The sequence below is a fragment of the Neopsephotus bourkii genome, unplaced genomic scaffold (assembly GCF_033783945.1).
Source record: "Neopsephotus bourkii isolate Nb327-2 ecotype Australia unplaced genomic scaffold, CSIRO-AGI_Nbou_v1 NB_1637, whole genome shotgun sequence".
NCBI classification, from domain to species: Eukaryota; Metazoa; Chordata; class Aves; order Psittaciformes; family Psittacidae; genus Neopsephotus; species Neopsephotus bourkii.
Window position 1 is genome coordinate 7724795 of NW_026902112.1, and position 22623 is coordinate 7747417.

The following is a 22623-nucleotide window of genomic DNA, read 5'->3' on the forward strand; positions in this document are numbered from 1 at the left end:
TCAATCTGATGGGAAGGGACAATAGGTCAGGCTAAGAAACTGTCCTGGGTTTAGCAGCAGCAGTCATTTTTTCTCCTTCTTGGTAGCTGGTGCAGTGCTGTGTTTTGACTTTCGGGCTCGGAACAAAGCTGATAAAAATGATGTTTTGGTTTGGCCAAGGACTTTGTGAGTCTCATGCTCTGCCAGGGAGGAGGGGAGGCCGGGAGGAAGCAGAGACAGGACACCTGACCCAAACTGACCAAAGAGGTATTCCATACCACAGCACGTCATGCCGAGGGGGGAACTGGGGGGGAACCCGGAAGGAGAGGGGGTCGGCCGGGTCGGACTGGCGGTTCGGCGCGTGGTATTGTACTCCTTTCCTTTGCTGTTTTCTCTTATCATTGTTGTCGTTGGTGGTAGCAGTTGATTCGTATTGTACCTTAGTTACTAAACTGTTCTTATCTCAAGCCGTGGGAGTTGCATTTCTTTTTGATTCTCCTCTCCGTTCCCCCAGGAGTAGGGGGAGGGCAAGAAGGGGGGGGAGTGGGTAACAAGCTGTCTGGCTGTGGGTTAAACCACGACAGAAACACAAACGTATAGCTGACAGTACTGGTCTGCCTGTGGTGACCGCAAGAGAGGTGAGATGAGGCTTTGGTTTCCATCAGCTTTTCCAACACAAAGTAAACATTTTTGTTTGAAAACACATAGCTACTGCAGTGAATAGAGTGGGTTGCCTGAAGGGACACGTACCTTGGGGACTTTTTCTCCTGTTTGCATTTGGTGTACTTGTTTATAACCACATAAAGTCCATGTTACACACTGATCAGTGAGGACATTATCCAGCTGTGCCACTGGTGAAGATGAACAAGTTATTTAGTGAATTCTGTAGCCTTTTTATTTACTTCAGAGTGAAAAAGAGTCACCTGTGAGGCCACACTGAATGCAGCAACACAGGACATCAATCTGAAAGAAATTTTGGAGCTTGTCTTTTGCCTATACTTGTTGCCTCTTCTACCTTTCCTCATAATGTATACATCTTTGTAAAATCACAAGATTTTAATCCTCTTAATATATATAGTGTAGCCTAATGTTGGTTTAGTGCTCAGATGAGCACAATGTCAGCTCAGTTATTAACTCTGTTATTAATGGTATCTTTTGCTGACAGTTAAAACAACTGAAAATTAAGTTTCATAACAAACTAGGTGATCTTAAAGTCCTTTTCAAACCAAACCATTCTATGATTATAAACTTAAGTCTATACTAATGCTGAGCTACTCTGCTGTTAGAAAGAAATGGGCAGATTAACATATCTAATAAAGACCAAGCTTGCACTTCACTATGTTGTGTTGGTTTTTTTCCCAATGGATTCTCCAGCATATAGCAGTGAGAACTTAATACCTTGGTGAATCCTATCCTCACATCAGATTTAGGTGAAATTAGATTCCAGCTGAAATTCCTAGCAGGACTCATTTCCTCAACAAAATAGTCTATGAAATAGCTGAGGGAATATTGAAACACTTGTACTCTGACAGAACAAGAGGAGCATTGACACTTCACCACACTAGACCTTTAGGATTGATTGCAAAACTCTCCTGTGTACATTGGCAATAAGAGGATATGTCTAATTGATTCCACTTCTCCATTTTGTCTTGTTCAAAGGAGAGGTCAATATTTGCACTGATTGGGGAACCATCCAATAATTTCTGTTTAAAAGCTTTTAAACTAAAGCCTATTAAGTACTCTTATCTAATAAGAATATTGCTTGAGAAATTGCCCCAGTGAAGAGTGATCAGCTGGTTAAAACATTGTGACTGGTATGAGTATTTTCAGGGTCTCTCCATTGTTGGGGTTTTTTTGTATGTACTTTACTTTTAGCACTTCAGCCTAACACTATATTTCTTTCTTTTGTGAAGGGTCATCCTTGAAGATATTACACTGATTGGACCTACAAGAATATCCTATCAAATGTAAGTTAAGGGAAGCAGAGCTTGCTCGATGCATATCTGAAGCTGTTATCACTAACTTTTATAAGAGCCATGGACCACCATGCGGACTTTGTACTCCTGGATCGAATTCTTCCAATAAACCTGGGGTAAAGGGTAGAAATAAAACTCTGTGATGATAAAAACTGTTCTGCTTGACATACTCGGTTCCCCTCTGGAGTATTAACATTAATGAGTACTTTCCACTCCTATGGGTTGTGTACTGGACAGGAGGGGCATTCAGCATATGCTGCTGGTGAGTCCAGTCCTATAAGGGGAGACAGAGTTGGAGGTATATTTTGGTGTACAGGTCGTGTATAACGCGACCTTTATTGTGTGATGGAAACTTTCTTCACAGACAAACTGAAGGGGATTGCAGTATGGCTCAAGGGCAGGTAGAAGAATTGTGTATTTGGAATTTCCCTTTTCCTTTTATTTCTTTAGGAAAAAAAAACATATGAAAGCCTTTCATAGAGGGGCTGTGGCATTCACTATTTTAGGCTCTTTAAAAGGAAGATCAGATGAAAGAAATGCTTTCACGTGTTCCTCATAGAAGTAATTCCATGCTTGCCGTTAGAGCCCAGAGTAATGCGAAAAGTAGTGTCTGTTACCTGAATTCTCCTTCCCTTCCTTTGAGTAAGAGGGAATAGAAGAGGAAGAAAGGTGGTATAGTATAATCCTGCCATTTGCTGAGGAAGCCACTTCTCGGCTGAAGTACTTCCACTTTAGATCTGACACATTTTCGCCTCCAAGTTAATTTCTGGATCACAGCTGTTTACTGTAACATTTCAATCTGACCTGGGCTAAGGAAATTAAGCAAGTGGACTTCTTCCATGTTAAGCAGAAAAGTCAGTAATATCAAGGCTTTTCTAGAACTCTACCCTAGAAAGACCTCAGTGTTTCTAACAGCCATTAATTTCCATCTATTTTAACAAAAAGAAAAGGAGAGACATAGCTGTTGTGATACCCTTAGCCAAAGTGGTGGCTGATGGCAGCAGATGAACAGTGGAGAAGTGGCTCAATTGCTGCATCTGTATTTCCAGAGAGGACCACACTGGAAGACTTTTAAACAAATATCATGCTAAAAAAATCTAACATTAAGCTAAAATAGAAACTTGCTTCTTCACTATAACAACTCCAACATCTGGGTGCCTACAAAAGAGGTTTAGGAGGATTTAAGTATGATTTGTCTTTTTGCTGTTGTGTTCATTCTATCAAAAATATGGGAACACAAAAAACATGAATTTATATAACATTAACAACAGAGTTGTTCTAATGCAGTGTTGATCTTTTTTTTTGCGTATGATTCATCTTGTAGAAAAGGAAATACAAAACACCAGAAACCTAGGGTGGTTTATAGAACGCATCTAGCATATGCTTTCAACTGAGCTTTGACATGTTACCAGTAGAATGGATTAAGCTTTTGAATACAAGCTCTCCAGCATCATTCCTTAAAAACGTTTAAAGATGTTCAGCCCTGACAGAGAAATCCAGCAACAGAGTAGCCAAATGACAGATCTGTTCCACTTCCAATTCAGTATTTGCATGCTCTCCAAGGGAAAATACATCCAGGCTTTGTCTGACAAACTTCATGTCAGACAAGTATTCCCTTCTGCTGAAGGACATGTCCATATAAAATATTCACTGGACATTTCAATGTAATCCTGTAAGAAGCACAAAGATGGTATTTGAGTAATGCCCTATGGCAGTCTTTCTGTTAAATTCCAGCAGGCTCTGTGCCCTTGTGATTTTTGACAGTAGAAGAGCCTCATCTGAGCTCACAGTTTCATTAATAAGTAGCAGTGAGTCCTGGACAGACAATAAAGAAATCAGATTTGTAAGAACTCAATGGACAACTTCTAAGAAAGTCATGAGGTAAAACACAAAGCAAACCTATGGGCATTAAGCCATGTGTTGGGTCTGAATCTCCAATTTACGTCACCTGCCACTGAAAAAACATAAGAAAACAGTGATTCATATACCCTCAGGATACATGATGGTAGCCCTGTATCAGATGGAAGTTATTTACCAGAGGCAAAATTGCACATCAGAAGAACACACAGCTTTGTCTTTATGACCATCCTATTGTGTGCCTGGTTCTGTCTGGGCACGGTGCGCCACCTGCCTGGAGCTGCTTCTAACACCGTAACCTTGGCCTGTCACAGTCCTGCCGGGTACACAATGACAGTAGTGGAAATGCACAACTCATTCTAATCATATGAACCAATACTGACATTGTGTGACTGCCTGGCAAGGAGAGGAGACTTCTTCTTCAGGCTTCTACTGTGACTGTCCACTAACTGTAGGACTAACAGCCCCTTAGTGATTTTCAGCTTTGGAAGCTAACTTAATAGTAACAAAATCTGAGTCTTTTCTCCTGTTTTCCTTCTGAAAATTCACAATAGCAAGAGTCATCCTTCACATTATGTACAAAATGATTGTGTGAGTTATTTGGGGCTGGTCATGACACCCCACTGATTCATTTTATGTAGCCAGTGGCATTTCAACTATGGAGGAAATGACGTGGCCATGCAGGTGCTAGGTTGGACCCAAAAGTTGCTGCTGAGAACAGAGGCAAAGATTTGCTGCCTCTTTAGCCCTGCCAAAGGCATTGCTTGTCAAAGACATTCCCAAGGAGACAAGGCAGCATTCCAGTTTCACAATTCCAGCTCCATATAGCACAAAATTATCTTGGGAAATTTCATATCGAACCCGGACTGAGCCAGACATGGAAAGTCTCCAGCTACTATTACTGGTGATTTAGTATAGCTTTCATTTTGATTAGATGTGTCTCCCTGCCATGTAGAGATTGCTTTTATGATTTATCAAAGCTTCTTAAGGATGTTCTTTCTGAGCTGCCTGCTGCTTCTTCACAGCACAGTAGTGTGAAGCACTAAAGATAAAGAGATATTGTTGTATATGTTCCACATTTAAGATTAGACAGGGTAATCCATAAATAACTCTGAAGTTAAAAACCTTGTGGCAGTTTTGGATTATACAAGCATGCAAGATGCATGCTTGTGGCAAGAGGCTGCACAGTGAGATGATTCTATGACTTTGATGTCCAAGTCTACCAAAAGAAGTTGAAATTTTGCTAAAATCACCAGATCTAACAAACTGATGGAGCACTGTCAGTTTCCTGAGCTAATTTATCGCTACTGCAAAGTGCAAGGCACACTTCTTGTATTTCAATAGAGTAACACCATCACTCTCTGTACTCCCTGCAGTGAACATTGTTTTGAAACCCTACCTCATGCTGCTTATAGAATGAACTCATTCTAGATGCAGGAGCAACAACTGCTATTAATGATTAATTAATGACTGAGTTTGAATACAAAATGAAGCAGGCATAACAATGAGAAGGAAAAAAGACAAGCAGTGATGAAAGACATTTACAATTTGGGTGTTGATTCCTATTTGCGCTTTCATGGCTCAAGAAAAAAATCACAGCCCAGGTTTCATCCATCTCTCCAACTGTGTGCAATTTTGCATGACTATGAAACTATTAGTTGCCTATTTGAGCAAAGGCCCACAGCAGAATCAACCATAAATAAAGTAGATGAATGCTAATGTTATCGATGTGTGTGAGTACATGTGAGAGGGTATATGAATATACGATTCACTCTTTTTCTGACTCAAATTAGGGAGGAATCGTCTCTGGGGCATGGTAATGAAAACTTGATCAGGCCAGTGTGAGCTCTCAGGAACCATCCAAGTTGAAGAATAGGTTGCTAATACCACCACTCTGTACATATCAGTGGCTGGTCAATGATACTTGGAAAGATGAAATTAAGAAAGCCCACACTTACTCTTTTCTTCACTAATTAGGACTCTGTTCCAGCACAGTAATGAACTCGAAGTCCAGAAGACCAATTTTGACTTAATTTGTTTGCTAATTACATTCTTAAATGTGTCAACAGGGTTTGGATATGCACTAATTCAGTCGCTTTAGTTTTAAATATGCCTCCTGACTTTTACAGCCAGTTGTCCACCATGCTATGTACAATCTTTGGTAACAGACAGTTAGAGTGTTTGTGTTGGGAGCACAAGTTAGAACAAAAGGAAAGAAAAATTGGGATACAAAGATTATGGGAAGTAGCTGAAGTTGCAGCTATAGGTATGAGTTACATCTAGGAAAACAGGACCAAACTCCAGCCTTAGGAGTGCAGAATGCGCTGTGTTTCCAGGTGCTTAAGAGTCACCAGACTCAAAGTGACCAGATTCACTTTGGGCTATATAGACCAACGTTTTACCTGCCTGCCTGCTTGCTTTTAGGTCTCCAACCATACAGGAAATAAGCACTGTCCCAGGTCTTGAAAAGAGATGAAAAGCTCATGTGCCCTGTTCTCTGCTTCACATCACTTGTGCCTGCCATGCAGTTATTTGTGATTCACCCTATGTCTAAAGGGCATGTGTGCCCCTTGCTGTTATACTCCCCTAAGAAGGTATCCAAATGGTCAAACAAACAGGGCCTTTACGCCCTTATAGGCATCCATGTGTTGCCTTTTAGAACACAGAGATCTGTTTTCCCAAGTGTTGCTCTCATCTTACTTCATTGGTCTAGGAAACCTGTGTGTCTCTGAAATGTGGACTAAATTCTAATCAGGGTGTGGATTGTACAATAGATCTTTTGTAAAATAACTCCTTCATTGTGGCCAGTCATAGCAACAACTCATGGTTTTCTTTGTTGAGAGTCCACAGAACAACACTAGAATCTGACAAGGACATAGTTTACCATCTGGTACCACAATTTGACCTGCAAGAATAATAAGGTGTATTTACCATTTTTTTAAATACGAGACTGAAAATACTAATTTGGACCAGCCAAGGTAAAACTGGTATTGTTGTGATTTTCCAGCATAGTTGTGCCAATGAGTTTCTCCTGACATTGACCAGAGTATCTGTTTATCTGCTTGTCCTGATTGCTTTGACGTGCATGCTGCCAATCCCCAGAAAATATGCCAACTCCTGTAACATTTAGGGGACAAATGATTCATTGGGATCAAGGTAAGGCCAAATAATTTTCTGCCTGTGAGAGTGGAATGCAATTATAATCAAAAGTAAAAGGGAAATGCATCAATTATCCCTTCTCTGCTGCTGGTCCTTTTGCCATTTGATATGATTAAGAAGTGAGTCACAAAAAAACCTGTCTATACAGACATAGGCACAATACCACAGTCTTTTGCTGGCTACTGATCAGTTTGCAACATGAAGCAAAAAAGACCCTAGATTTTGCACTCCTTCCGTGTTTGTGATGGATCACATCAGCTTCTCCATGTATTTGCTGGTTTTTGGAGCCTCTGTGGAAGAGACCTTTGAACACTTCTGTTTTACACAAGAATTGTCTGAAATAGCATAAAGGTGCACTGGTCAAAGCCAGGAAATTTCTTCTGGGGCTTTGCCCCACTTCACTTCAATCCTTTTCATTTCCCATATTTAGTAATTTGCTGCCTTGAAGGTTTTGCTGCTTCAAGATCTCATTCATTTAATTGGTCAAAAAAAGCTCCATGTTAAAGGGGTTTAAGCCATAATTAGTTTATTTAATAATTACTTATTCAGTAAGTGAGAGCTGTTTTGCATTCTTCAAACAGAAGGACTATGTCTGAATCCTAGAATCATAGAACGGTTTGGGTTGGAAGGGACCTTAAAACTCACCTAGTTCCAACCCCTGATCACCTTCCACTAGACCAGGTTGCTCCAAGCCCCATCTAATCTGGCCTTGAACACTGCCAGGGATGGGACATCAGACACAGCCCTTCACATAGTTCACCTATTTACTTGCTTAATACTTAAGAATATTTTATTCTGCTTTTCTTTATCACTATCATCATTTTTGCCCCATGCAGCTTGGGCAAAAGGAGTTGGAGAACTTGTCTAAGTATTAAGAACTACACAAAGTACAGACAAAAGGAAGCAAAGATTTTATTGACATTTCTTTACACAGAACACAAGCTACACAAAATGCCACAATAAAGCATATGTAGAAAAATAGTAGAATCATATTGGCACTGATGACTATTCATTATTATTTTTAATATTATTATTATCTTCATCTTATTATACAGGTTTCATCATAACCATAATAAATAAGCATTAAAATTTCACAGTGGCATTATAAGCTTTACATTCATGATCTTGTTTATACAAGGGACCATGTCAGATTTCTTCAGCTTGTTTGTATGATCATGATTCAAAGTAGTAGTTTTAAAAATTAAAAGCCCTTTCCCTTAACCTATAAGGATCTGTCCACATTAAACCATTGACTTGATCCCTTGGAGAGGTCTGCATTTGTCTAAAAAGACATATTACTTTTAAAACACAATTGACCAACTGGAAAATTGGCCTTAAAAAGAACCCAGGACATTTGCTATCTTCTGGTGGTCCAATTGTGAGATGCCATGAATGCTACCGGCTGACATTCAGCAAGATCCGTAGGCTATATAAACTGTTCTTCCAGGTTAATCCATTTGGGGATTTGGCCCATTATATAAAGACTGTGTTTGAACAACATTTGTCAGGATCAGACCTTTAGTCAAGACCTTGTGAATACCATTGAGTCAGAACCTACATTTCAAAAAAATTGATTTGCACTTCCATTTTCCCTAAAATGTCATGGAATTGACTCAGCTTCTTTTATTTCTATTTTGTGAGATTTTATGCTTTTTTATATATCTGGCTTAAATCTTGACAAGCATAGTCAAAGAAAGTGAAGTGTACTGCACTTCACAAATGTTCATTACGGAAAGGGAAGTAAATTAGAGAGAGGCAGACAGAGCATGTGTTACAAATCATGGTGTCTTAAAAATAAATAAATAAATAGTACAGACTTTCCAAGCTCTCAGCCTCTAATTATTGCCTCTTCTGTCTGATTTGGAATGTAATTTGTGAGAAACATAACTGCCTCAATCAAGTGTAATAATGTCTCATTTAAAAATACAACCTCTAGTGCCACATGAGAGGATCAGTTGTATTCATATTCAGACCACAGAAGTGGTTATAATTAAACATGCCACTGACTACTCATCTGCAAAGTTCAGCCTCAGCATGAAGTTACTGTCTTTAAATCCAGATTTGCAGAAGGTTGCACTTACTGTCACATGCACCAGTTATATCATGCATATTGCTTGCCCTGAACAATCAGCTTTGAAGGAAGGAAGTACTTGAAGAACGATACATCTCTGATGCATTGATTTGCAGCCTCTGTGCGTAAATGTGGGAATGTACACCAATGCTAGTATTTTACACTTACTATGCATGAGTACAAATGATTAGTAACTCCAGGGGTCAGCCTCTTGATTTTTTATATGTTTTTATGAAACGAGAAAAAACAAAAAATAAAACCAACTCCTTAAAGTTGAAATTAATCACTTGAAACTAAGTCAAATGGTATTTGTCAGTTGCTTATGTGAAAAATACGCCTTATTTCTGTTTACATATTTCTAGCCTTTCCCATCTTAACAGAAAACTGTTGAAGTGTGTTTAAGAAAACCACATTCAGAGCTCATTATTTACAGGAAATAGTAAGTTTTAATTCCAAGAAGTATTTTCTTATCATTTCATAAAGTAAGTAAAACATAATTAACTCTTTAAAGCATACCATAAGGAACTTCACAGATGTATGCTCCTGTCCACTGAATTCTATTCCACATCAGTTGAAAACAGTGAAGGTTTAATTTTAGGTGTTACCATTGAGATTAGAATTAATCTGGCACTGTAAGGTGTTATATTTAAATAGATAATGGACAACTGAGTAGTGACTTCTGATTACATTGCCAACTTTAACTATTAAAAAGTTAGAACCTGGTTTTCAGAGTTACAATTTTAATACACATTAAAGAGGAATTCTTCGAGGTTTCCTAGACACTCAACCCAAGATAATTGTTCAAGCATCAAAACCAGAGTAATTGTGTTTGTGTGTTGCATACAGGGAAAGATAAGACATCTGTTAAGATGTTCCTCACAGATGCATTTTGTTTGGAATATAAACCAGAATTTTCATGGAACAGAGGGATAAGGAAGAGGGCAGAATTTACCTACTTTCTTGGTTAAATTCGACCATTACCATAACCTTCCCCTAAACAAGAAGGAAGGTCCTGCAGCAGGCAAGTCTTCCCAGTTAAGGCTTGTACTGTTCATTAAAGATAATATTGTCCACAGAGAAAGTTCAATTTTCTAATACCTCAGATGCTGTCACTAAGCATAAGTGGAAAGATGAAGACTTAAAGTCAGATAATTTATGTTTTTTAAAGAACTTTAGTATATATTAAGGGATTTATGGAGATGATTGAGGTTTTAGTCTAAGACTGTGGTTAAAAAAAAAACCAACTTGATAATAAAAGGGATTAAATTTTCAAGTCCAGGAAATCCATTGCTGCGTTAAACTCTTCAGAATTTAAGAAATCTCACTATTAGAAACAAATCTAAGTAACAAAATATTTATTACTGATAATTTTTTTTTTTTTTGGGGAATATAATGATCTGTGTTTTGATTTTGAACTGATACGTTTTCCAAACATACAAAAACATTCTGGAGTTATTCTTTGGGTGAAGTGGATAGGGTTTGGGGAAATGTTCTTTTTGCTTTCTCTATCATTACTGCCATCTTGGTGGGAGTATATTCTTGTCACATCATAAACAGAAGGGCTTACCCTGCATCTTTTTTTCCTCCCATCTTTAGTCTATCAGAGCTATACCTGGACTCTTACTCACCTGGAGACTCTAAATGACATGGGACAAAACACTTCTTACTTCATAAGAATATTTAATAGCAAAAAGGAAATAGCTAATTTCCCAAGGTGGATGCATAATCAAACATATATAAGACTAAAATTAGTAAGAACTGTGGCAAAGCTGATAAACCATTGATCTATCAGGTTAAGAGAATGATTGGTTGAAGAAGACAGATATCAAGGAAAATTAAAAAATGGTGACAAGCTTCCTGCCTCAGGAGATAGGGCAGCTTGGTTTGATGCGTTGTATTGACCATGGAAACCATGGAGGTGGTAGATAGTACACATCTAATTCAAGACCACTTAGATAAGGTCAACTAATGGTGTGGCAAAAGGTTGACAAATCACTGTACAAAGCAATCTGTCTCCTCCAATGAGGAGGATGAAGCCAGCAAACAGGTTCCTTCACAGGAGATCTGGAAAATAACCAAAGTAAACTCCCCCCAAAACTAGAAATCTATTAGACTCAACAAACACCACTAACTTCTAAGTGTGGTATGGCATATGTATGCTGCATATGGGAACATACATTCAATACATATGGGAACATAACATACATTACATAAAGGAAAAGACATCTTTGTACATATGTATGTAGGGTATACCACACATATATACCGTGCATATGGTATATATGGCAACCAAGAACTACATCTTGTGTTATAATTTTTATTGACAGTGATAACACACCTTAGATCAAAAAGGTTCCCACAGATTCTTCTGCAGCTTTTCTCATGCATGTAGCTGCATATATGATAGTGTATCAGAAATGCCCTGACATTTTTCCACAGTTGGGAATGATGCAGATAGTCTTATCCATACAAAATAGCAAAGCAAAAGTGAGCATTTCTCTTGTATTGGTACAGGTAGATTTTTACTTCTGCTTTCTTATTCTTTCAGGAATGAATTAAAAACTTCTTTAATTAGTTGTTATAAACTGCCATGGAAATTGAAATATTGTCTCTTTCAGCACCAGAAACTGTTATTATCATAAATCCATTTATGGGAAGTATAAAGTGAGGCTGTTGCAGTACTTATATCACCTACTCCTAAAAAAGAGTTGTTTGAGACTGAACTCATTGTGGAGGATTTTGTTTGTTTCTTTGGATAGGCTATGTTTGCAGCTGATAACTTTCAAAGACAGAAAGGCATTCTGGGTTGTAGTAGAAGTAGTTCTGTTCACTGTTTCATATTTTCAGAAGTAAAAGCTACTTTCATATATGCAGGTCAGTGCAGGTAGCCAATGGACTTCTTGCACATCCATGCATGCGTGCAAATCATCTTCAGGTAGATGCGGTTTGTTTGCTACACAGATAATATGACCTTGGAGGTGTTTGGGTGAAAGTAGAAAGCTGAATTTTCAAAGGCAGAGAAATCAGGTTTCAAGGTTATAACAGAATTTAATCTGACCTTTTGCATAAGAAGAATTTATACATATTTATTCTTTATGCTTTTATCCTGTGTGGGGGAGGCCTGGCTCATCTGCATTTAAAGCAAGCCTACACTGATTTAAGCTGTTTTCATAAGCATTTCTATTCAGTGTATGGATTTCTCTTAAGGAAGTGCATATGTATTATATAGTCCCAGCGACTGTCAGGAAGCAGCGTGCTGTAGACCTGATGATCACAAGGTAAGTGTTCTTCCCTGTCTGTTATACAAGGCTGGAGTAGATTTACTCCAGCCTCCCTCACTATCTGTGCATAAATCTTACCAGTGATTGAGATCACCTCAAAAAGGTGTGCAAAACCAGGAGGGAAACTATTACCATGGCAGTGAGCATGCCAAAGATGCAGCGGGGGCCAGATGTATTGTGTGTTGAAAAATAGGCCCACAAATGGTGCTGATATGCCAGGGGTCACAACTCCTTGCCCTTGCTAGTGCTGTTACCTTAACCAAGACAAAACAGGAGCAAGAAGTAGATGAGCTCATAGTGGGATGTAATCTGGAAGCTTGCAAATTCTGGAAATGTTTGAACAGATCCAGCTCTTCAGATTAGAACAGGATGAATTAGGAAGAGGATGTAATGAGAGCAAACAGCCAGTGAGTCCCTCCAGCACAGGAAAAAGGCACTGATCTGCAGCAGAGGTATCATCCAAGGAATTTTGCCAGTACCTGTAACCTCCTAAATCGAGTTCAAGGTTGAGAAACCAGAATGGGGTCAGAAAAGTGCTGAATATATTTGTGAATGCACATCTGCACTGACTTCACAATCTCAAATGCTATCAACTGAATATTCACTGTGGCACAAAGCTCCATGTGTGGCTATATGTATCACCCCTAAAGGTATTGAGAGCTTTTAGTTTATTTCAGAATGAGCTGGACCAGGTCAATAAAACATTTGAAGTACAAATAATTGATAATAATAATTTTAAGTGCAAATAGTAATAAAAAAAAATATTGTTTTTCTTTAAAAAATCATGTCCCTCACTTCTGTCATTTTAAAGAGATGCTAATCACCTGCACAAAATATCTTTCTTTAATTTCCAGTTCTGTTCTGAGCAACAAGGAAGGATGGAAGGAGAAAAGGACGAAAGGATGGAAGGACAGGAAGGACAGAAAGGACAGATGGAAAGGCAGAAGGAAGGAAAGAAGGAAGTTACAACTGGCAGCATATGTTGATGATGCAGAGAAAACATGCTGAAACACTGTGAAATGCAGACTGAAGTAAACCATGACTTGACTTCAGTATAGCATTTACCCAGAATCAGCAAAATATCTCCTGTCCATCACAAAGCCCTAATTAGCTAGGGGAGCTGTATTTGAGCTTTGCACTGAGGATTCATAAAGGATAAGCTTCAACTCTGGAAAAAGTTCTGTTGGGTCACAATAAAAACTTCACGCCTCACACATAAAATGCAGCTTGAGGGACTGGATTTCTGCAAATCAGTCATGGTTTTGATCCAGTAGGCAGCTAAGCAACACACAGGTGCTTGCTCACACCCCCTATCAGTGGGATAGGGGAGAGAATAGGAAAGATGTAAGTGTGAAAACTTGTGTGCTGGGATAAAGACAGTTTAATATAAAAAAAAATAACCATAAGGGAAAAAGCAATAAAGAGAGAGAAAAAAAAAACAAAAACAACACCAAAACACAAGGGATGCAAAATACCTCAATTGCTAATCACCAGCTGACTGATGCCCATCCATTGCCTGAGGAATGGCAGCCCTGGCCAGCCTCCACCCCACACACATAACTTTATTGCTGATCATGATACTATGAGGCACTGGAATATCCCTTGGGTCACTTGAAGTCAGATTTTCCGATTCTGTCCCCTGCCAAATCCTTGTGCACCCTCAGCCTACTAGCTGGTAGAGTGGGGTGAGGAGCAGAAAATGTCTTGTTGCTGTGTAGTCACTGCTCAGGAATAAAAGAACCCATCCCTGTGTTACCAACACTGTTCTCATCATGAAACAAAAATGTAGCCCCATACAAGCTACTATGATGAAATTTAGATGCATCCCAGTCAAAATCAGTACAAAAATTTAAAACCACTGACAGTACATCAGAAGATGGTGGAAAGTAACTGCCTTGTCTGACTAGTCAGAAAGTTTTGTAGCTTTGCATGATGTCAAGGACAGGATAGGGAATAAGAATAGAAGGGATAGGAATTCATGAAAGACAGACAAAAGGAAAGCAGGAGGCGTAGTCAAATTATGGGAAGCAGACCAGGCAAATTTGGGAACGTCTGGGCAAAGCAGAACAGTATCTTAGGGCAATTTAGACTACTCAAAGTACAGCAGTATTAGGGGAACCAAGAACAAACAGAGCAAAAGGCACAATCTTACTGTGGTCACATTCCATCCTAAAGGCAAAACCAAACCAGAGAAAAGCTGTTTTTTTACTTCAGTAATCACCTGTGCATGCAGTTGTGCTATATTTAATGAGTCTCCTGAGGCTGTAGTACTATAGCTTGCCATAAAGCAGCTGCATTGAAGAGCTGAACTCTGTTTCCAACACACCTGAATTTATACTGACTTATATGTGGAAAACAGTTCAATAATTAAATACACACTACAAATATGGGGAAGGGGATAAATAAATATTAAAGTGTGAGCTAGAAATGGTCAATAACTTAACAACATTCAAGATCAAAATTGCTGAGCATATGCATTGAAATAAAGCAAAATAGTTTGTAAGAGTTCTCCATGGACATGACCTTTAGCATCTAAATGACCAGCTGGAGTAAAATATGTTAGGCTGTTCTGATGTTAATTTTTAAATGGAAATTTAAGTCCACAAAGAAACCAATTATTCAGAGAGCCTGACACAAATTGACATGCTGAGACTGCTGAAGAAGTGCCCCATGACTATTCATTGTATATTAAATTTCATGGGATACTTGCATAAACCTTCACAAGGGTCTAACCTTCTTATTAGAAGTTCTCACTTTTTCCCTACACCACCACTTACCTATTTCAAATTCAGAGGTAGAAGAGGTTTTTTAGCATGCAGAAAGCACCAGAAGAATGTACAAGTTCTAATGAAAGCTTTGGCTTGAATTCCTAGTTTCTACATCATCTTGTGATAACTTTCTCAAGCACAGTTCTTCGCTGGCAAGGGAAGAGTGAAGAGGATCAGTGGATATTTATGAAGTGCTTTGAAGTGAAATAGTACGCAGTATTCCTGTTAATAATTTCCAAAGCTCTGTGCTGAGGTTTCAAGCCTTTAGAACACATTCCTTTAAAGCTCAACTTTTTCAGCTTCCTCTATTGTCAGTGGACAGACCTGATTTTGAAAACAAATGAACAATTTAATTGAAGACAAAACGGGCATAGATTGGAGCCTGGGAAAATAACAAATTTTAAAGGAGCCTGATTAGTCTCTTCAGTGTTTGCTTTTGATCAAGGTCAAAACTAAATATGAATAAAAGAAGAGCTAATAATTAAGGATGTCATCCAGTCCATGGATACTGGCCCTCTCCTACTTGTCTACATCTTAGACACCTAAAAAGTGATTTCTCTGGTCAGGGAAGAGAGGTAAGTAACCACCAAAGCAGAAAATGGGATCACTCCTGCAGACGTTCAGTAGTAGCTACCTTTTTTCATTAACTACACAGAGAAATGAACACTTACTTTAGTAGAACAGATTCGTTTTGCATCTGTATTTTAAGGACAAATTAGATGATGACTTTAGACCTATCCTCAAAGTAGAAACTTCTCCAGAGGTTTCTCTAGGTTTCATTTAGGTCAGCATGCAATTATTATCTGGAGATTTAAAACCACCCCCTTTAAAGTCCCTCCTTTGTCCAAGTTCTTGAAAAACTGCATTATTTTCTGTGAATGTGCTCCTATAGTTATATCATGACAAGAGGAGCTTGTGCAGTTTGAAAGGAAATCCTTGTAACAACACTGCTAGAGTACTTAAATGTATTTTAAAAGGCTGTATGTGAAAGGTCAGTATATTAAAATCCAAAAGGCTGAGACAGAAACAAAGGTGCTAACTATGCAGCCATTTTGCTATTTGTTATGAAAGTAATTCTTAACAAATATTTTTCTATATATAAATAAAAAATATGAAAATAAGTCCATGTTGATTGCTACAATTTGGTGAAATGCAATCACTTAGATGTTATTTATATTGTAATGAAGATTTCTTTGCAACATAATCTACACAATTAGAGTGGAATTACAGTATTGAGAGTCGTTATCAAGGCAACATCCCATTAAAAAGAATAAGAGAAGAAAAAGAGGGGGAAGCTATTCTGAGAACCTTAGAATGAATGCTCAGCTAGGCTGTTACTGCCAATATTTTCCACAATGTTCTGCCAGCATAAGGAAGATAAAATGTGTGTCTCTTCATTTCACAGGAGTGACACCTCCCAGATATTTATGAGGCTCCACAGAAGCTCTGCCATACCGCACGAGGAGCAAGATGTGTGGACCTAATCCAACTCCATGTACAATCCAACTCCAGTTCTGAACTCAGACTCTGAGCTATGGAAGAATATTATATGTAAAGGAACATAGAAACCATTAGATATATTTATCCATTGGTCAGAGTGCTGGTGTCACTATAGAATGTGGAAGTGAACATACTAAAAGGCCCTCCAACTTCTACAGCAATATAAAAGAGACCTTTTCACATTCTCCTTCTCTCACAATCTTGTAAAAAGAAGGCTTGGAATGCTGTTTAACAGACAAGGCAAGGCAAGAAACCACCAATCTGAACAGCTACACTGGTATGTTGTCAGACTCAGTGTACTCAAGATTTAAAAAGTTGGAGTGAGACCTTGAAGTAAGACACTTTGTATAGATAATATATGCAAATACATGCATATACATTAGGCATCTATATAGGTGTAAACTAACTTTTAAATTTTGTCAAATTTTCTGTTAGCAGACTCCTGAATACTTTCTGAAAGAGGAGCAGGCTCTCATACAGCACACCGAAGCTTGCTGATGGAGATTGATTTCTTTCTTGTTTCTCACATACTCCTTAAAAAATGATGTCTGTGACTCAAAACCATTGAACTGGTGGACGACAGGGTGACCATGAGCCGACACTGTGCCCTTGTGGCCAAGAAGGCCAATGGCATCCTGGGGTGTATTAGAAGGGGGTGGTTAGTAGGTCGAGAGAGGTCTTCCTTCCCCTCTACTCTGCCCTGGTGAGACCTCATCTGGAATATTGTGTCCGGTTCTGGGCCCCTCAGTTTAAAAAGGACAGGGACCTGCTGGAGAGAGTCCAGCGCAGGGCAACTAAGATGATTAAGGGAGTGGAGCATCTCCCTTATGAGGAAAGACTGAGGGAGCTGGGTCTCTATAGTTTGGAGGAGATTGAGGGGTGACCTTATTAGTGTATATAAATATATAAAGGGGGAGTGTCACGAGGATGGAGCCAGGCTCTTCTCAGTGGCAAACAATGAAAGGACAAGGGGTAATGGGTACAAATTGGAGCACAAGAGGTTCCACTTAAACCTGAGAAGAAACTTCTTCTCAGTGAGGGTGACGGAACACTGGAACAGGCTGCCCAGGGAGGTTGTGGAATCTCCTTCTTTGGAGACATTCAAAACCCGCCTGGACACGTTCCTGTGTAACCTTATCTAGGTGTTCCTGCTCCGGCAGGGGGATTGGACTAGATGATCTTTTGAGGTCCCTTCCAATCTCTAACATACTGTGATACTGTGATACTGTGAAACTGTATAACAGCTTAACTGACATGCCCCATTATATTTAAAATTCTGTAAACAATTTACCAAGGAAGAAGTAAGTTGTGATATATAATCATATAATAATATATTATAACTAGTATGTTGAGGCTGAAAAGTGATAAAGCCTTCCCAAAGGAGAAGTGGTATCCAGAAGTTCTTGAAGTTCTTGATTCTTGACAGGTTTATTTGTTAACTGGGTAAATCTGGCACTTTGCTTTAAACTGTCAATTTATAAAAGGGAAAAAAAGGATAAAAACCTATGTATTATTTAATTCAAGTACTGAGGTAATATTTAATATTTTAAAAATTTGTCAGTATTTAAATACACCAGGTAACTGCCTCTATATGATTTCTGCCTCTCAAAGAGACAGATGATTTTTAGGTACAATATAACTTCCTGTAAGGATGATCTTAATCTCACCCTTTTGGATACTCTTTCTTTCTCCTTCCTATATTAAAAACATGTCTATATTATCAAAAAAGCCTTGCTCTTTTGCAAGCGTTACCAGTCTGCTAGCAACTCTTTTCTTGAACTAATTTATGTAAGTTAAGCTTTACCAGTCTGCTAGCAACTCTTTTCTTGAACTAATTTCTGCAAGTTTTCCACTTTTCTTCTTTTGAAAAAGCAAAAAAGGGTTTACTTTTTGCATGTACAGATATTTTCCTGTGGTTGTGAGTTTTTTCATTTTTCAAATCTCTTCAGAAATCTCCGCTAACTTCACCTTAATTTACTGATAAGAGCCCTGACACTTGCCCTTGTAATTTTTTAACATTTCTTGTCACAAGATATAGAGGGATGTTTGTTTATGGTTTTAAACAAATTATCAAAAAATTGCTTTCCTTCCAAATATAAATAATTGTGAAGAATAATTCATTTTTTCTTTTTTTTTAACTGATGTGACATTGAAAATCTATCAAAATGTTATGAAAAGGTATAGAAAGTTATTGAAATAGCTCACTTTAATAAGATTTTAATTAAACAATTAATGAAAAATTGGGAAGAAAATAAAAATGTGAGAAATGGGTTCTTTTCCAAGCATTAAAAACAATATAGATATCTTTGTATGAATAAAGTTTTAAATGTTCCAACCAGCTATAAACATATAATAATCAGGACTGTATATAACACTGCAAATGGGCATTAATACAACATTAATGCAGTATTGCAGAGGAGCCTAAGAAGAGATCCTTATATCTTTTAACCTTTCCACAATCCTTAGCACTATATTTGCACAGCCTATATCCTTCTGATTGTTTATTTTAAAGGTATTACTGGCTAGATTTTGAATTTCATATCAGAGTTATGAATCTTAAAAACATTAAAATTCCTTGGGGTAAATGTATTTAGATACAAATGGAAAAGTAAAATTTGTACCTCTAAGGTTATAACGAGCACAATAATGATCCTCTATAAATATAAATGGAAGAAATGTTAACAGATGCCACTGATACTTTACATGCAATTCAGTAAACTCCTCTTGTTTTGGCAGCTTTTAACTTAAACAAAATTCTTCCCAACTTAAAGTTGGGGGGGGGGGTGTTAAAGTCAGATACCAAGATTTCTTCATTCTGTGTTAAATATCTCACTTCTTTGCATCATTTGAATGTACGCATCTTGAAAATTATTACCAGAAATGGAATCATCCAAATACTTTCTTTCAACAAAGGGAAAAATTGAAACTTTCGTACATATTTTTCAGACTTCTCAGTTCATCACAAAGGAGGTTTTAACCTGAGTTCATATATGCTTGCTTTGTCTTCTTCTAATTACCCCAAAAGTGCTACAAGTGTATAGCTTTGTTAACATGTAAATAAGCATTAAACCAAGGACAGCCAATTTCTTGGGTTAACATTCAGAAGAAATGGGAAACACATTGGTCCAATCAGGTTTAGAGAATTAGCTTTCTTATTCTGATCCTGTACTTCAGAAGTAGCTCATGTCATTATGTGGACAAAGGACATACAAACTGAAGAGGAGTATTTACTTCTTCCAAAAGCACCAATATTTGGAAGCTTGAATGCCTTAAAGCCATAGCACTTTATTCTCTGAAACAGAAATGGAAATGGAGAGTTTGAAAGTCCCACCTGATCTTGTTTCTAATACTGCACTGTTGGCTAAGGGATTCTCCTCCACTCAGTGAAAAGGTTTGCCTCCATTACCCAGTACTTCAGGCACTATTTGAAGTAGTTGAGTCCTGCCACAAGGAAAAACTTCTCCAGGAAAAGTTCAGAGTCCAGCACGGCAATGTGGGCAGCCCGGCCTATCAATGTGTTGGCGGTATTTGGCAGAGCATGGAACACGTTGTGTCTGATCAAAGTGCAGTCCTTTGCACCAATCAAAGGCTGGAGAAGGTTGTTAATCATTTCTGCATAAACAGGACCTGAAAAAGATTTTACATGTCACACTTACATGCAAAAGCTGCCATATCCCCTCTTTCCTCCCAATATTGTTTAATTACAGTCACAAAGAGAAGGAAAATGGAAGCAAGGCCAAAGTGCAAGAGGTAACAGTCCACTTCAGAGATTTGCCAAGTGTCAGGCATTAATCTAATGGAGGCACTGGCCATCTGAAGACTCTGCTGAATTTGCTAGCACAAAGAGTGGGACACTCTTCAGAGTTTAGGTTCCTTTCCTCTATGGTAGAAGGGAATACTATTGTTTCCTTCAGGAAAGAGTGTTGGAGTCATGCTGCCTGTGAATTCAGATGCAAAAGGGTCTGGCAAGACCTAATGTCTTGCCAGAAGGAAGGAAGCTAAACTCTGTTTTTTTCTGGGAGTCTAATGCAGGGTGGACATCACACAGATAGTTAAGGAGTTTACAGGGCAGAAACAATGGCTCAGGAAACTTGTATTCATAAATGGCCTACACTGAATGTAGATCTAGCTAAGCCAAACATCTCCCTGAGAAACAACCACTGGAAGAGGGAGTTAGAGAATTATATTTGAATACTTATTTGAGGTAGGATAGAAAAAGCTGCAATTTAGGTAAGATTTGTGAAAGCAACCATGTTTATTATTAGGCCTGGATGTGTCTTACTGCTTCGAAAGAGTACCGACATTTCTAGGTAGTTGAACATGTGAAATAGGTATGAAATTACACTGAGTGTGATTTCAGGAAGTGATATCAAGCTGAAGCCATGAAATCATAAATGAGGGAGACTGCTAATACCAAAGGCAATACATGGGACAATACACGGCCTGAGTTCACAAGAGGGTTAGGCCTCTGATGGCAGAAGTTCTGATGCATTTTACAGATATTACAATGCAAGATGATTTAAAATCTGTCCCTTAATTTGCCTCACCATGATCCAAACACTATTGAAAGCAAAGGGAACCCCCCCGATTTTGGATGTGCTGAGACAGATTTCATTATGTGGAACAAAGCTGAGACAATACTAGTAAATCAGTAGACTACAGGAAAACATTGTCAAGAGATAGTTCTATTATCATCACTTTCAAAAAAATAAGTAAGATGGAAGGGGAAGCAGCACTGAGAAACCTTTGATTACAACCTGAATTAAATTTGTTTTCATCAAAGAGCTTCTTAAAAAGCTTCTTTTATTGATATCAGTAATTTCCTGTGGGAAGAGAACACTTTCTTCCTTATCAAATAAACATTTCAGTTTTCATCATGCTGATGAACAACCCTTCTCATGAAATAACATTAGTTACACAGAAACGCAATTCCTCAAGAGTTTTGTAAACAGAAAAAGGATCTTAAACATACCTGCGTGTCTGTCCTTAAGTGCATTTTTGCACATTTCTATTCTTGCTGAATGAAAGGGTACGTATCTGTCTTGGGGTGAGGCCACTAGCACAACATTTTTAAAATACTGAAGACCTGTGTCAAATGCATTAAACACATTTATCACAAAGATGAACAGCACTGAAAATACATACAGTGTCAGCAAGACTACTTCATGTTCAAACACCTTTGAAACTCTACAGTGCAAAATAAATGGAAATTAAAACATGCAACACAAGCTTAAAAAGATTCATAATAGCTTAATCCCATTTCTGCTGCTTCTGCAAACTGTGACTTATGAACACCCATACAGGTTAATTGTCTGTAATAAAAAAACTTAAGAACTGTCTCTCTTCTCCATAAGTGTTTGATTAAAACCTTAATCCTGCAAATACTTATGTCTTTAAACATTGGAAACACATCTGCAGTCCACTGTGGTCAATGAAGGGTTTTGGATAAATAAATGTCCACAAGAATGGGGATGAAATCCAAAACCAACACAACAAAATAGTACAATTTTCAAACAAAATAGAGAGAGGGAGAAGTAACAACTTCACTATGATGTCATGCTATTACATCATTGTTGAGAGAGCCTTGGGATCCAGCCCCTGCATTCAACAGCACCTTGATAAACGCACATTACTGGTACATGGATTGGAAACCAGGAATCCTCCCTCTTCTCTGGGAGCAATGGGGACACTGATGGACCATGGAAACAGGCTCCCTGTTTGCCCTGTCCTTCACCACTCACATTCAGCAGAAAAGTAGGAAAATTGACACAGATGATCTAGTCTGCTGGCCGAGAGAGTATCCTGAACACAAAAAGCTGCAGGTTTGATCTTCACCTTTTTCTCCCTCTTATGGGGAAGGGGTTCAGAACCAAGCCCTTTGATTTCTAGATTTTCTTAGGAGGGTTGACCATCACCACCACAAAGGAGTCCCAAAGACTCCTGATGGCTGCCTTTACCAAGCCTGGCTGAAGCTGTTTATCATTTTCTTGTGCAATTATACCAACTGAGTTTGTGACTCCAGACTGAGGTAA

At 38.3% G+C, this 22623-nt stretch overlaps 1 protein-coding gene across 2 annotated transcripts in view; it reads right to left on the minus strand.

Moving 5' to 3' along the window:
- Positions 1-19856: 19856 nt before the first annotated feature.
- FAM135B (family with sequence similarity 135 member B) overlaps positions 19857-22623 on the minus strand; it is a 194415-nt gene continuing 191648 nt past the window's right edge. Inside the window, exons 19-20 of one of the 2 annotated variants that reach the window (XM_061374147.1) lie at positions 21564-21677; positions 19857-20218 (exon numbers count right to left, since the gene is read on the minus strand). In XM_061374147.1, coding sequence (XP_061230131.1) covers positions 20013-20218; positions 21564-21677 — 320 coding nt within the window. In that variant the 3' untranslated portion in view covers positions 19857-20012. Of the gene's footprint in view, positions 20219-21563; positions 21678-22623 lie in introns of those variants that run through there. The other variant, XR_009728579.1, reaches the window with a different exon arrangement.